The 17,183-nt window shown below is 44.1% G+C and overlaps 1 protein-coding gene across 2 annotated transcripts in view; it reads left to right on the forward strand.

The window, feature by feature from the left end:
• Positions 1 to 17,183, forward strand: part of CNTN5 (contactin 5) — a 1,042,858-nt gene that overhangs the window by 614,555 nt on the left and 411,120 nt on the right. For both annotated transcript variants that reach the window (XM_038372749.2, XM_038372738.2), the window contains one exon: positions 16,471 to 16,689. In XM_038372749.2, the coding sequence (XP_038228677.1) occupies positions 16,471 to 16,689 (219 nt within the window). The remainder of the gene's footprint in view (positions 1 to 16,470; positions 16,690 to 17,183) is intronic.

The following is a 17,183-nucleotide window of genomic DNA, read 5'->3' on the forward strand; positions in this document are numbered from 1 at the left end:
CATACCAAGACCGGCTTTCAGAGAGGGCAATTTAAAGACCTGGGGTAGCAGCGGCGGGGCTGTGGCAGGGATTTAAAGGGCCCCGGAGCTCCAGCCACCGCTACTGCCCCGGGGCCCTTTAAATCCCCACCTGAGTCCTGCTGCCGAAGCCCTGGGGCAGCGGCGGCAGGGCTCCGGAGGGAATTTAAAGGGCCAGGGCAGTAGCGGTGGCTGGAGTCCCAAGTCCTTTAAATCCTTGCCTGAGCCCTGCTGCCCGAGCCCTGGGGTAGGGGTCGTGGGGGGGCTCTGGTGGGGACTGAAAGAGCCCTGGAGCTCCAGCCACCCCTACTGCCCCGGCCCTTTAAATCTCCGCCGGAGCCCTGCTGTCAAAGCCCTGGGATAGTGGTGGTGGTGGGGCTCCAGCGGGCATTTAAAGGGCCGGGGTGGTAGCAGTGGCTGGAGCCCCGAGGTCCTTTAAATCCCCGATGGAGCCCAGACACTGCTACCCCAGGGCTCGGACAGCAGGGCTCAGGCAGGGATTTAAAGGGCTCGGGGCTCCAGCAGCTGCTACCACAGCAAAGCCCCAGGCCCTTTAAAGCTCTGCCAGAGCCCAGAGCCCCGGGGTAGCGGTGCCAGCCGGGAGCTCCCAGGGCTCCTCAGTGATTTAAAGGGCCTGGGGCTCTGAGCCCTGGGCCCATTAAATTGCCCCGAGCCCCGGGGCTCCCAGCCGCCTCTGCAGCTGGTAGCTCAGGGGTGATTTAAAGGACCCCGGGCTCCCAGCCACCACTACCACAGTTGGAGCCCTGGCCATTTAAATCAAGATTTAAAGGGCCCGGGGATTTATAGATTCATAGATACTCAGGTCAGAAGGGACCATTCTGATCATCTAGTCAGACTTCCTGCACAGCGCAGGCCACAGAATCTCACCCACCCACTCCTATGAAAAACCTCACCCATGTCTGAGCTATTGAAGTCCTTAAATCATGGTTCAAAGACTTCAAGGAGCAGAGAATCCTCCCTCAAGTGACCCATGCCCCATGCTACAGAGGAAGGCGAAAAACCTCCAGGGCCTCTCCAATCTGCCCTGGAGGAAAATTCCTTCCCGACCCCAAATATGGCAATCAGCTAAACCCTGAGCATATGGGCAAGATTCACCAGCCAGACACCCAGGAAAGAATTTTCTATAGTAACTCAGATCCCATCCATCTAATATCCCATCTCAGGGGATTTGGCCTATTTACCCTGAATATTTAAAGATCAATTACTTACCAAATCCCATTATCCCATCATACCATCTCCTCCATAAACTTATCAAGTAGAATCTTAAAACCAGATAGATCTTTTGCCCCCACTGCTTCCCTTGGAAGGCTATTCCAAAACTTCACTCCTCTGATGGTTAAAAACCTTCGTCTAATTTCAAGTCTAAACTTCCTGGTGGCCAGTTTATACCCATTTGTTCTTGTGTCCACATTGGTGCTGAGCTGAAATAATTCCTCTCCCTCTCCTATATTTATCCCTCTGATATATTTATAGAGAGCAATCATATCTCCCCTCAACCTTCTTTTAGTGAGGCTAAACAAGCCAAGCTCCTTAAGTCTCCTTTCATAAGGCAAGTTTTCCATTCCTCGGATCATCCTAGTAGCCCTTCTCTGTACCTGCTCCAGTTTGAATTCATCCTTTTTAAACATGGGAGACCAGAACTGCACACAGTATTCTAGGTGAGGTCTCACCAGTGCCTTGTATAACGGTATTAAAACCTCCCTATCCCTACTGGAAATGCCTCTCCTGATGCATCCCAAAACCGCATTAGCTTTTTTCACAGCCATATCACGTTGGCAGCTCATAGTCATCCTATGATCAACCAATACTCCAAGGTCCTTCTCCTCTTCCGTTACTTCTAATTGATGCGTCCCCAACTTATAACTAAAATTCTTGTTATTAATCCCTAAATGCTTAACCTTACACTTCTCACTATTAAATTTCATCCTATTACTATTAATCCAGTTTACAAGGTAATCCAGATCCTCCTGTATAATATCCTGATCCTTCTCCGAATTGGCAATACCTCCCAGCTTTGTATCATCTGCAAACTTTATTAGCACACTCCCACTTTTTGTGCCAAGGTCAGTAATAAAAAGATTAAATAAGATTGGTCCCAAAACCGATCCCTGAGGAACTCCACTGGTAACCTCCCACCAACCTGACAGTTCGCCTTTCAGTAGGACCCGTTGCAGTATCCCCTTTAACCAATTCCTTATCCACCTTTTGATGTTCATATTGATCCCCATCTTCTCCAATTTAACTAATAATTCCCCATGTGGCACGGTATCAAATGCCTTACTGAAATCTAGGTAAATTAGATCCACTGCATTTCCTTTATCTAAAAAATCTGTTACCTTTTCAAAAAAGGAGATCAGGTTGGTTTGGCACAATCTACCTTTTGTAAAACCATGTTGTATTTTGTCCCATTTACCATTGACTTCAATGTCCTTAACTAATTTCTCCTTCAAAATTTTTTCCAGGACCTTGCATTCTACAGATGTCAAACTAACTGGCCTATAGTTACCCGGATCACTTTTTTTCCCTTTCTTAATAATAGGAACTATATTAGCAATTCTCCAATCATTCGGTACTACTCCTGAGTTTACAGATTCATTAAAAATTCTTGCTAATGAGCTTGCAATTTCAGGTGCCAATTCCTTTAATATTCTTGGATGAAGATTATCTGGGACCCCCGATTTAGTCCCATTAAGCTGTTTCAGTTTTGCTTCTACCTGAGATATGGTAATATCTACCTCTATATCCTCATTCACATGTGTCATGCTACCATTATCCCCAAGATCCTGCTTAGCCTTATTAAAGACTGAGGCAAAGTATTTGTTTAGATATTGGGCCATGCCTAGATTATCTTTAACCTCCACTCCATCCTCAGTGTTAAGCGGCCCCACTTCTTCTTTCTTAGTTTTCTTCTTATTTATATGGCTATAGAACCTTTTACTATTGGTTTTAATTCCCTTTGCAAGGTCCAACTCTACTCGACTTTTAGCCTCTCTCACTTTATCCCTACATGTTCTGACCTCAATTAGGTAGCTTTCCTTGCTGATCCCTCCCATCTTCCACTCCCTGTATGCTTTCTGCTTCTTCATAATCACCTCTCTAAGATGCTTGCTCATCCAGCTTGGTCTACAACTCCTTCCTATGAATTTTTTCCCCTTTCTTGGGATAAAGGCTTCTGATAGCTTCTGCAGTTTTGATTTAAAGTAATCCCAGGCCTCCTCTACCTTTAGATCCATAAGTTCTTCAGTCCAATCCACTTCCCTAACTAATTTCCTTAATTTTTGAAAGTCAGCCCTTTTGAAATCAAAAACCCTAGTTGCAGATTTATTTTTGTTAATCCTTCCATTTAGTTTGAACTGAATTAGCTCATGATCACTTGAGCCAAGATTGTCCCCTACAACCATTTCTTCTATGAGGTCCTTGCTACTCACCAAAATTAAATCTAAAATGGCATCCCCTCTAGTCGGTTCAGCAACTACTTGATGAAGGAATCCATCAGCTATGGCATCTAGAAAAATCTGAGCCCTATTATTATTACTAGCACTGGTCCTCCAGTCTATATCTGGGAAGTTAAAGTCTCCCATGATCATGCAGTTTCCATTAGTATTTACTTTATTAAAGACATTAAAAAGGGCTCTATCCATATCCAAATTAGATCCCGGAGGTCTATAGCACACCCCAAGCACTATCGTAGGAGAGGCTTTACTAGTTTTCTTCCCCAATGTAATTTTTGCCCAGATGGACTCTGTCTTATCCATTGCATCGCTTCTTATTTCTTTACATTCTACCTCATCATTGATATACAATGCTACTCCACCACCTTTACCTTTGTTTCTGTCTTTCCTAAACAGCATATACCCCTCAATACCTGTAGTCCAGTCATGACTACTATTCCACCATGTTTCTGTTATCCCTATAATATCTGGTTTCACTTCCTGCACCAGTAGCTCCAGTTCCTCCATTTTGTTACCTAGACTCCTCGCATTGGTGTATAAACATCTTAATTTTTGCTGTTTGGCCTCGCTCACATTTTGTACCCTATTAGGCACAGTCATTCTACAGCCAGTATAACCTATTAGACTAGTATCCACACCGTCCTCGCTCCTTATATACATTCTCCTACCCACGGCTGTATCCTTTCTTACTTCGTCGTCTTCCCTCTCAATGCTAAAATCTGGCGTGGAGATTACCTGGACATCTCCCAACCATCTCCCCCTAATTCCTAGTTTAAAGCTCTCTTTATCAGTTGTGCCAGCCTTGATCCTAGAAGTCTATTTCCTTCCCTACTCAGATGAAGTCCATCCTGAGAGAACTGTCCTCTGTCCGTGAATGCCTCCCAGTGGCCATACATCCCAAAGCCCTCCTTATAGCACCACTGCCTAAGCCATCTGTTGACAGTCATAATCTTGTCAGACCTTTGTTGCACTTCTCTAGGAACAGGAAGGATCCCGCTAAAGATCACCTGAGCCTCTATTTCCTTTAGCGTCTTCCCCAGCCTAGCATAGTCTCCCTTAATACTTTCCAGAGAGAATCTAGCCGTATCATTTGTTCCCACATGAAGGATAATTAGGATATTCTTTCCCGCTCCCTTTAGGATCCTTTTCAACCTCAGGTCTACATCCCGTATCTTAGCACCCGGAAGACAGCACACCCTTCTATTCTCAGGATCAGCTCTAGTTACACGCCTGTCTATTCTTCTCAATAAAGAGTCCCCGATCACATAGACCTGCCTTTTCCTGGTGACGGTACTCTTCTCCAGTCTCTCCCCTGTTCCCTCTGGCTGTAAGTTCTTTCCATTCCTATTTTCCCTTATAATCTTCTTCAACCCATCCTGTATATTCCTGGGGCTCATATTTGGTGTAGTCTCCCTTGACTCGTCCCCTTTTCCTATAGGACTAGCCTCTCTTCTCTTCTTCCTTACCCTTCCACCTTCAACAAGTACCTGCTGAGCCCCTTCTTCATTTTCCAACTCTGCAAACCTGTTCCTAAGCTCTATTTCTCCTTCACTAGCCTGTCTTTTCCTCTGCCTGGTTCTTTTAGTCACATGTTTCCACTGACCACTTTCCTCACCCAGTCTCCCCTCAAAATTCCCCAGCCCTGCTTCCATCCATGAGTCTGAGCTTTTCCCTTCAGATACCTCATATCTTTGCTTCATCATCTGCTCAAACCCCTTCCTAAACTCAACCAGACTTTCCACCTGCATCTCCAAACCTCGGATCTTTTCCTCCATCAGCTCTATCAGACGGCATTTCATGCAGAAAAAACTCTTACCAGTTCCCCCCTCCAGGATCATGTACATACCACAGCTTCCACATCCAGTCATCCTCAATGTGTCTTCCACTACAGGAGTCACTCCCACAGCTGCCTCTGTATCTGTCATCGCCTTCCCGCCTAAATCCTGTTAATCTGGGAAACACAAGCCACACCAAAAAGACCACCCCCCCCAGCAAAAGCAAACCCCAAACAAGCACCACAATCCAAACTCCCCTGTTTAGAGCTCTGTTTGCTATCTCCTGTGCTGCTGCAGCTGTCTGTGCCACTGCCTGACTGGCTGGCTATCTTTATAGGACCCCTAGTCAGAAGCCCCACCCCCTAAGCAGGGCTCAGCTGCTCTCCCAGCACAAAACCCCTACACACACACACACACTCACTAAAAATACAAAACCAAGTACAACTACCTTCTCCTCCAACAGAACTCCCACTCAAACTCCCCTGTTTAGAGCTCTGTTTGCTAGCTCCTGTGCCGCTGCAGCTGTCTGTGCCGCTTTAAGGCTCTGCCTCTTCTGGTTGAGGCCACGCCCCCTGCTCAGGACTCCGGTGTACCGGTAAGTCCTCTAACTTACTTTCACCCCTGACTGGAGTTATTCATATTTCTGAAAATCAGACTGTCAGGATGAGTCATGCTTGACATCCAGAAATTGAGATACTCAATTTAGTGGCCACATTGAAAATTTTGGTCTTAGTCCTGATGTCAAAGGAGCTAAACACCCACAATTACAGTTGAAGTTAATGGGAACTGTGGGTGCTTATTACCTCAAAAATCAGGCCACTTATTAATTTAGCTACCAACCATTAGGTAGCAAAGTTTTAACTTTTTGACCTTTAGTATGTAACACTGAAGTTAATTTGGAAATTAACATGGGAAATGAGAAGGGAGACTAAATGCATAACTAAGAGTGTTAAGATGAAAGTGAAAGGAAGGGAAACTTACAATGAACATCAGGTAAAACTTTCTAGTGAAGAGATTTGATATACTGTTCAATAGTCTCCCAAGGAGAGTGGTGGAAGTCTCATCATTTGAGTCTTTTCAAACTAGAATGAATAAAGTATTCAAATATGCTGTAGAGAACAATCCTCTATTGACAAAGAGAATGGAGTACATGGCCTAAGAGGTTTTTAGTCTTCAATTTCTAATTTCAGTGATGGTCTGAACAGATATAGGCTAGCTCTGATTGCAATCAAATATCTAATTTGTTTTAGAAAACTCATTAAGGTGTATAGGTTATACTAAGGTGTCTGAACCTCTGGTAGATCCACATTTTTCTTTAACAAAAGCTGATTACAAAGGTTTGGGATTCTCCTATCTAGTGTCTCTGGCAACTGTTGATTTCATTGTAGATTGGTCAAAATCTTTCAGCCTTTAAAATAGTCCAGGAGATCAGGTGAGGTTTATTAGGGTTTTGTTTTACTAGGAAAGAAAGCTTCTTTACTTGAAAAGTGAGAACTGCTGTGGTTTCATTTGATCACATGTGTTTAAGTCATTTTAATTTAGAGAAAAGGCAAAATGGGTGGGAGGAAAAAGAACCAAGCTCTAACTAAAAGCACACCTCTGGTCTCTGTTTTAACAGCTGCTTTGCCTGGGTTGATCTTTACATACAGAGCATTAGAACAAGAAATAATAACGTAGTCCTGGGCCATATGATATTTGGACCATGGGAAAAGGGTAGCCAACCTCAAGCTTTATTGTTTATCTGTATCCACAAGCAATTTGTTTCTTGCCAAATAATATTTATTATGATTATATCCTTTTCTTTGTTTTAAAAATGAACTTAAATGTACTTTTAAGTCAAGCATGTTTCTGCAATCCCTATTGAAAGAGCTGCAGAAACTGGCCCTCAGTGTCACCTTAACTTAGAGTCCTCTGGAAGTAGTTTAGACCTGTGTAAACAAGCTGGTCAGTTTTTCAGCTCCTTCTTCATTCCTAGCCTGAGTCTAGATTCCACATCCTGTTTCCTTCTTGGGCTGGGAGAAGAAGTAGGGGTTGGGGAGAGAGAGAACATCCTCCTCTTTGTATTCATATTCCAATTGACCCTTAGTGAACCCCTTCCTTTCCTCTATTAATGTACAGTATGCACATCCCATCTCAAATGCTTTGCTATAAATATTGTTTTTGAAATGTTCCCCACACCCATTTTACTAGCTTACCCCACCAAAAATATATAAATGAAATTGCTATATAAATGAAAGGCAGGCCAACAACACAATTATTTTTAGGCCAATCTATTTTAGGGGAAGTGATAAGCGAAAAAAGTAAAATCTGTGCCTCACTGAGTGATTTTGATGGGACAGAATTTTGTCATGTAACTTTAAAGCTTATTCTCCTCAAATTTTGTAGGAAAATTCAACCATGAGAAGAGCTATGATGTAAAATTTCAGGGAGATTGTTGAAAATGGACAATTGCTTTAAACCTTAATTATGGAGGGCTTACACTGGTTCACAATTATGGGAACTACTGACGCTGTTAGTTTTAGTTTCCAAAGGATTAATGATTTTAGGCTGTACCAAGGCCTTGTCTACACTATGAAATTAAGTCGAATTTATAGAAGTTGGTTTTGTAGAAAGCATTTTTATACAGTCGATTATGTGTGTCCCCACACAAATGCTCTAAGTGCATGTAGTCGGCGGAGTGCGTCCACAGTACCGAGGCAACCGTTGACTTCCGGAGCATTGTACTGTGGGTAGCTATCCCACAGTTCCCACAGTCTCGCTGCCCATTTGAATTCTGAGTAGAAATCCCAATGCCTGATGGGGCTAAAACATTGTCATGGGTGGTTCTGGGTACATATCATCAGGCCCCCCTTCCCTTCCCTCCCTCCCTCCCTCCGTGAAAGCAACAACAGACAATTGTTTCGTGCCTTTTTTCTTGAGTTACCTGTGCAGACGCCATACCACGGCAAGCATGGAGCCTGCTCAGCTAACCGTCAGCGTATGTCTCCTGGGTATTGGCAGACGCAGTACTGCATTGCTACACAGCAGCATCTTATTGCCTTTTGGCCGCAGACAGTGCAGTATGACTGGTAGCTGTCGTCAACATAGTCCAGAGTGCTCTTTTAACTGACCTCGATGAGGTCAGAGGCGCCTTGACAAACATAGGAGTGATTCAGCCAGGTCATTACCCTATTAAGTTTCATCTCATGGCTATTCAGTCCTGCTGGCAGTCCTACTGCACTGTCTTTTAATGAGCAGCCAGGAGACGACGATGGCCAACAGTCATACTGCACAGTCTGCTGCCAGCAAGATGTATAAAGATAGATGAAGTGAATCAAAACAAGAAATAGACCAGATTTGTTTTGTATTCATTTTCTCCTCCCTCCCTCCCTGAAATCAACAGCCTGCTAAACCCAGTTTTGAGTTCTATCCTTGAGAGGGCAATTCTATTTCTCGCAAAGCTACCCCCTTTGTTGATTTTAATTCCCCATAAGCCAACCCTGTAAGCCATGTTGTCGGTCACCCCTCCCTCCATCAGAGCAATGGCAAACAATCGTTTTGCGCGCTTTTCCCTGGATTGCCCGAGCAGGAGCAGACACCATAGCACAGCAAGCATGGAGCCCGTTCAGCTCACTGCAGCAGTTATAACCATTGTAAACAGCTCACACATTATCTTGCAGTTTATGAAGAACCAGCACCTGAAAAACCAGTGGCTCCAAAACTTTCGCATGCATAAGGGCACTTTCTTGGAACTTTGACTTGCTTTCCCCTGCCCTGAAGCGCAAGAATACCAAGATGAGAGCAGCCCTCACAGTTCACAAGCGAGTGGCAATAGCCCTGTGGAACTTGCAACACCAGACAGCTACTGGTCAGTTGGTAATCAATTTGGAGTCAGCAAATCTACTGTGGGGGTTGCTGTGATGCAAGTAGCCAAAGCAATCATTGAGTTGCTGCTATCAAAGGTAGTGACTCTGGGAAATGTGCAGGTCATACTAGATGGCCTTGCTGCAATGGGATTCCCTAAATGTGGTGGAGCGATAGACGGAATGCATATCCCTATCTTGGGACCAGACTACCAGGGCAGCCAGTACATAAACCACAAGGGGTTTCAATGGTGCTGCAAGCACTGGTGGATCACAGGGGATGTTTCACCAGCATCAACGTGGGATGGCCGGGAAAGGTTCATGACGCTTGCGTCTTCAGGAACTCTGGTCTGTTTAAATGACTGCAGGAAGGGATTTACTTCCCAGACCAGAAAATAACTGTTGGGGATGTTGAAATGCCTATAGTTATCCTTGGGGACCCAGCCTACCCCTTAATGCCCTGGCTTATGAAGCCGTACACAGGCATCTTGGACAGTAGTAAGAAGCTGTTCAACTATAGGCTGAGCAAGTGCAGAATGGTGATAGAGTGTGCTTTTGGACATTTAAAGGGTCGCTGGCACAGTTTACTGACTCGCTCAGAACTCAGCAAAACCAATATTCCCATTGTTATTGCTGCTTCCTGTGTGCTCCACAATCTCTGTGAGAGTAAGGGGGAGATATTTATGGTGGGATGGGAGGTTGATGGAAATCGCCTGGTCACTGAATATGCGCAGCCAGACACCAGGGCGGTTAGAAGAGCACATCAGGAAGCGCTGCACATCAAAGAAGCTTTGAAAACCAGTTTCATGACTGACCAGGGTCCTGTGTGACACTTCTGTTTGTTTCTCCTTGATGAAAACCCGCTTCCTTGGTTGCATCTAAATTCCCTGTAAGCCACCCGCCTTCCCCACTTCGATCACAGCTTGCTTGCAAAGGAAACAAAGTCACTATTGTTTAGAAAACATGTATTCTTTATCAATTGATTATAAAAATAGGGAGATAACTCAGAAGGTAGCCTGGGTGGGGTGTGGGAGGAGCGTAGGAGGGATGGAAAAGGCCACTTTAAAACTTGTTAAATGACAGCCTTCTGTTGCTTGGGCTGTCCACTGTTTGGAGTGGTTGGGTACCCAGAGCCTCCCCTGCAGTGGATGTTCTTGGGTGTCTGGGTGAGGCGGCTATGGAACTTGGGGAGGAGGGAGGGCGGTTAAGAAGGGGCTGCAGCGGCAGTTTGTGATCCTGCTGCCGTTCATGAACCTCCACCAGACGCCGGAGCATGTCCGTTTGATCCCGCAGTAGCCCCAGCATTGCCTCATGCCTCCTCCGATCTTTCTGCTGCCACCTCTCCTCACATTCATCGGCCACTGTCCTGTACTCTGCTATGCTATTGTGCCCCTCCACACAGCTCTGTCAGTGCCGGACGACTGCATGAGCTCCGAGAACATGTCATCGCACGTGCATTTTTTTTCGTTGCCTTATCTGAGATAGCCTTTGCGATGGAGCCAGGAGGCTTGAAACATTTGCAGCTGCTGGAGGGAAAAAAAGGGAGTGAAGTATTTAAAAAGGTACATTTTGCAGAACAATGGCTGTACTCTTTCACGATGAACAACACAATTCACATTACATAGCACATGTGATTTTGGTACAAGGTCGCATTTTGCATCTTATATTGAGTGCCTGCGGCTTTGGTGTTAGAGATCACACATGCAGGGCCAGGCAACAGAATTTGGCTTTCAGGCGGCCATGGTAAGCCATAGTCTTTCGGCTTCTGCAACCTTCATAACAGCAGCGCCCTCCTTTCCCATACCAAGCAAAACCCGTTGAGTTGGCCATTTAGTGCTGCAGTTTTCCTGTTAACGTGCAGCAGCAGAAAGCAAATTAACCCCCTCCCACATCTCTGGGATGATTGCTTTAGCCCTTCCCCCACCACCTGGCTGGTATCAGGGAAGATCCCTACTAGCCAAACACGAACAGCTCAGTGCCAATGCCCCCTCCCCCCACCGTGTGGCTAACTGCGGGGAGGATTTCTTCTCATCCAAAGGCAAACAGTCCAGTAGGAATGGGCATCTCTGAATGTCCCCTTAATTAAATTCCTCTATTTCCACCAGGTTACCATGAAATGATATCACTCTCCTGAGGATAACACAGAGAGATAAAGAACAGATGTTGCTTGAATGCCAGCAAACACTGGGACCATATGCTGCCAGGCTTTGTCATGCAATGATACGAGATTACTTGCTACTAGCATGGCATGGTAAAGTGTTCTACCACGGAGGACAGAATAAGGCTGCTCTCCCCAGAAATCTTCTGCAAAGGCTTTTAGAGCACCTCCAGGAGAGCTTCATGGAGATGTCCCTGGAGGATTTCCATTCCATCCCCAGACACGTTAACAGACTTTTCCAGTAGCAGTACTGGCCACGAATGCATCCCAAGTCCTCAGGGCTACTTAATCATTGAACACTTGCTTTTATAACATGTATTATATTTAAAAAGGTACACTCACCAGAGGTCCCTTCTCTGGCTTGGTTGGGTTGGGAGGGTATTTCAGTCAGGGTGATAAAAAGATCCTGGCTGTCAGGGAGAACAGTGTGCTGTGTGCTCTCCCCAAGCTCGTCGTCCTCCTCCTCATCTTCCCCATCTGCAAAATCATCAGCCATGGTGGAGAGTACCCCATCATCGGAGTCCACGGAGAGGGGTGGGGTAGTGGTGGCAGCCCCCCCCCACGCAGAATTGCATGCAGCTCAGCGTAGAAGCAGCACGTCTGGGGCTCTGTCCCGGAGCATCTGTTTGATTCTTTGGTTTTCTGGTATGCTTGTCTGAGCTCCTTAAGTTTCATGCAGCACTGTGTTGTGTCCCTGCTGTAGCCTTTGTCCCTCATGGCCTCTGAGATTTTTTTTAATGTTTTGGCATTTCGTCTTTTGGAACATAGTTCTGATAGCACGGATTCCTCTCCCCATACAGCGATCAGATCCAGTACCTCCCGTCCAGTCCAAGCTGGAGCTCTTTTTCAATTCTGGGACTGCATGGTTACCTGGGCTGATGAGCTCTGCATGGTCATCTGTGCTGATGAGATCACCTGGCCAAACAGGAAGTGAGATTCAAAAGTTCCCAGGGCTTTTCCTGTACACCTGGCCAGTGCATCCGAGTTCAGAGTGCTGTCCAGAGCGGTCACAATGGTGCACTGTGGGATAGCTCCCGGAGGCCAATACCTTTGACTTGCATCCACACTAATCCTAATTCAAAACGGCAATGCAGATTTCAGTGCTAATCCCCTCGTTGGGGAGGAGTACAGAAATCGGTTTTAAGAGCCCTTTATTTTGAAAAAATGGCTTCGTTGTGTGGACGGGTGCAGGGTTAATTCGGACTTAAATCCAACAAACTCGTAGTGTAGACCAGGCCCAAGAGATACATTTCAAGGACAGGTTTCAGAGTAGCAGCCATGTTAGTCTGTATTCGCAAAAAGAAAAGGAGTACTTGTGGCACCTTAGAGACTAACAAATTTATTAGAGCATAAGCTTTCATGAGCTACAGCTCACTTCATCGGATGCATTTGGTGGAAAAAACAGAGGGGAGATTGATATACACACACAGAGAACATGAAACAATGGGTTTATCATACACACTGTAAGGAGAGTGATCACTTAAAATAAGCCATCACCAGCAGCAGGGGGGGGGAAAGGAGGAAAACCTTTCATGGTGACAAGCAAGGTAGGCTATTTCCAGCAGTTAACAAGAATATCTGAGGAACAGTGGGGGGTGAGGTGGGGGGGGAAATAACATGGGGAAATAGTTTTACTTTGTGTAATGACTCATCCATTCCCAGTCTCTATTCAAGCCTAAGTTAATTGTATCTAGTTTGCAAATTAATTCCAATTCAGCAGTCTCTCCTTGGAGTCTGTTTTTGAAGCTTTTTTGTTGAAGGATAGCCACTCTTAGGTCTGTAATCGAGTAACCAGAGAGATTGAAGTATTCTCCAACTGGTTTTTGAATGTTATAATACTTGACGTCTGATGTGTGTCCATTCATTCTTTTACGTAGAGACTGTCCAGTTTGGCCAATGTACATGGCAGAGGGGCATTGCTGGCACACGATGGCATATATCACATTGGTAGATGCGCAGGTGAACGAGCCTCTGATAGTGTGGCTGATGTGATTAGGCCCTATGATGGTATCCCCTGAATAGATATGTGGACAGAGTTGGCAACGGGCTTTGTTGCAAGGATAGGTTCCTGGGTTAGTGGTTCTGTTGTGTGGTGTGTGGTTGCTGGTGAGTATTTGCTTCATATTGGGGGGCTGTCTGTAAACAAGGACTGGCCTGTCTGCCAAGATCTGTGAGAGTGATGGGTCGTCCTTCAGGATAGGTTGTAGATCCTTGATGATGCGTTGGAGAGGTTTTAGTTGGGGGCTGAAGGTGATGGCTAGTGGCATTCTGTTATTTTCTTTGTTGGGCCTGTCCTGTAGTAGGTGACTTCTGGGTACTCTTCTGGCTCTGTCAATCTGTTTCTTCATTTCAGCAGGTGGCCTACAACCTATCCTGAAGGACGACCCATCACTCTCACAGATCTTGGGAGACAGGCCAGTCCTTGCTTACAGACAGCCCCCCAATCCGAAGCAAATACTCACCAGCAACCACACACCACACAACAGAACCACTAACCCAGGAACCTATCCTTGCAACAAAGCCCATTGCCAACTCTGTCCACATATCTATTCAGGGGATACCATCATAGGGCCTAATCACATCAGCCACACTATCAGAGGCTCATTCACCTGCGCATCTACCAATGTGATATATGCCATCATGTGCCAGCAATGCCCCTGTGCCATGTACATTGGCCAAACTGGACAGTCTCTACGTAAAAGAATGAATGGACACAAATCAGATGTCAAGAATTATAACATTCAAAAACCAGTTGGAGAACACTTCAATCTCTCTGGTCACTCGATTACAGACCTAAGAGTGGCTATCCTTCAACAAAAAAGCTTCAAAAACAGACTCCAAGGAGAGACTGCTGAATTGGAATTAATTTTGCAAACTAGATACAATTAACTTAGGCTTGAATAGAGACTGGGAATGGATGAGTCATTACACAAAGTAAAACTATTTCCCCATGTTATTTCTCCCCCCCACCCCACCCCCCACTGTTCCTCAGATATTCTTGTTAACTGCTGGAAATAGCCTACCTTGCTTGTCACCATGAAAGGTTTTCCTCCTTCCGCCCCCCCCCCCCGCTGCTGGTGATGGCTTATCTTAAGTGATCACTCTCCTTACAGTGTGTATGATAAACCCATTGTTTCATGTTCTCTGTGTGTGTATATCAATCTCCCCTCTGTTTTTTCCACCAAATGCATCCGATGAAGTGAGCTGTAGCTCATGAAAGCTTATGCTCTAATAAATTTGTTAGTCTCTAAGGTGCCACAAGTACTCCTTTTCATTTCAAGGACAGTCTTTGCTGAGCCTCTGATTCCAGGTAGAAATATGGAGCAATCTAACATCTATACCTTTTGGGACAGCATAGATCTTGTTAGAATATGTTCAGGAATATATCAAGAGACAATGAAATATATTTTATTGTAAAGAAAACCACATTGTATTTCTATTAGTATTCCAGTGATAGCATTGCAAGTCCTATAAGCAGTATTCCCATTCTTCATTTCAGGTTTAATGTATCATGGAGTAGTTCTGTTCCCTCCTCCCCACCCCCCACCCCTTTATGGGTCAGGCAAGATATTGTTATAGACCAAGATAATGCATTCCATTATGAAATAGATGGTTTCTGAGACCAAAATGAGAAATCACCTCAAGGCAGAATTCTTCTTATGTATGCTTTTCTATATTACCTTTCATGTCTACATGCCAAAACTTGTGTTTAGTTCTCAGTTTTAATAGACTTTAAGATTCTTTTAAGTCTCTTAAGCAGTTTGCATAGGAGGAAATGGCTATTTTCAGATAAACTTGATCTGCTTGTCAGGCGTTTTCCTCTAAAGTAACAGCAACATAGCAGGGATCTTTTAACGCCTCCTCATGGACACTAAGCATTGTACAAGGCATAGTCCCTGTCTTCAAAACCTGTAAGCATCTCAGAGTTCACTGTCATATCCTGTGTAAACAATACAAAACAAAATGCACATTTTTATAATTTTTAAAACAAAATACAATGCCACCATACCAATTACTTAAATGTAAGGGATCTTTCCCAGGGTTCAAAAAGCTCTGCAGAGTGGAAGATGACACAAAGTTTGGAGAAATTTTCAGTAACTATATCTTAACTGAAAGGCTTGTCATGTGACCCTTTCAGTAGGGGGCAATCTAAGATTTGAATTTTTCATCTTCTGAAGGATGTTGATGCAAGGTGTGAAACAAATGATCTATTTTACCAGCACTAGAGAAACACAAGAGTGACCTTTTTTTCTGCCATACTCTCCCCTGACCCCACAAAGGAATCCGTTTCTTTACAGCTGTTCCTTTGATATCCAGTCTACCCATTAGCATAAATGAATGTGTTTTAAAACAATCTGGGAGCTTCTGCATAACATACATGTTGATTCTCTCGCCATTGCATGTGGAGAACTCCTATTGATTTAAATGGAAGTTCTCCCTGCTGAGTTGCTGCAGAATAGGTTTTTTAAAATATAACTTTCATCTCAGCATTATTTTAAAGAACATGGTTTCTTTCTAATGTTTGGCATGGTATAAGACACAAAATTAAGGACAGTTTCTGATTTGTGGAGCTTGCGATGTAAAATACACAGACAAAAAAGATAAAAGGCATTGGGAGAGACAAAAGAGTAAGTGACCTCCTTGTGAGTATCTACTTGAGCTCTCCTGAATTAACTAACTTCCCCTCTCTAGTAATGTTGGAGTCAGGAAGGTGTTTCACTTAGGTCAGTATTTTTGGGCTACTTCTAAAAAGTGAGTCTTAAGGAAAGAGGATAAACAAGGAGAGACTATAGGGTCTTGGTAAGGAAGGCAATGAGAAGGGCATCACAGTGAGCTAATCAATAGTTGTCACCACAGATTTATGAAGTCTGATATCACTAGAGGTGGACTTCTCTTTCCAGCTATTTTGTGGTTTTATACGACCACCCATCACCATAGTATGTAAGTGCCTTCCACCTAAAATTGATAGGAAGAGCAAGATCTCTGGTGGACTTCATGGAGACAGGAACTTCTCCCTTTTAGGGGTCAAAACTTTGCTGTATATTGATTTATTTAAAAACTTTATTAATTTTCTCTCTTTTTCTTTTGTTCTCACTTTTGCACTTTCTGGCTAAAATATTATTTAGGCAAAACGAGCATCTCCTTTTCTCCTGCTCCTCTTATCTATTTTATCTCCTACTCAGAACTCACTACTTCTTTTACAGAATATTCAGCAGCTGTTCCAGGCCTCCCAACTTCATATGCTGCTATCCTAAGAATTAAATCTGCCAGTTCATCTTCAGCACTCTTTAATTCAAAGAACAGGCCACGATTAAGCAGCCCTTCATTAGGAAGCATATCTTCACCAGTCTGGAGAGGAACAGCACAACACTATCGCTCACCAACAAACCTCTATCACTTCTCAGAGGCCTTCAAACATGATGGTAAGTACAGTTCTCCCCTCTGAATCTTTGAAGAGACAGTGTGTATATATATGTGGCTTTGACATTTTTCAAAACGGGTACGTTTTTATCAGGGTGATTCAGTATCTTACATTGGTAACATTGGATTTCAGTTAATATCACATAGTAAAAATGAAAAGGATGCATCCGATGAAGTGAGCTGTAACTCACGAAAGCTTATGCTCTAATAAATTTGTTAGTCTCTAAGGTGCCACAAGTACTCCTTTTCTTTTTGTGAATACAGACTATCACGGCTGCTACTCTGAAACCTGTCATAGTAAAAATGAGCTCCCTTCTTTTTAGAATCCTTAAATTAACCTTAAAGTCAGCAGTTTAAACATTCTCTCCTACAGATCCCTAAAGGGATTTTATTTTATTGCAGCCTTTGCAATGTAAGAATGGGAAACTAGAAGTGAAATAAAATTGCACTACAATCCAATTTGATCTACTCAACTAATGTCTTACATACAAAGGCA

Source organism: Dermochelys coriacea, chromosome 1, assembly GCF_009764565.3.
Source record: "Dermochelys coriacea isolate rDerCor1 chromosome 1, rDerCor1.pri.v4, whole genome shotgun sequence".
NCBI classification, from domain to species: domain Eukaryota; kingdom Metazoa; phylum Chordata; order Testudines; family Dermochelyidae; genus Dermochelys; species Dermochelys coriacea.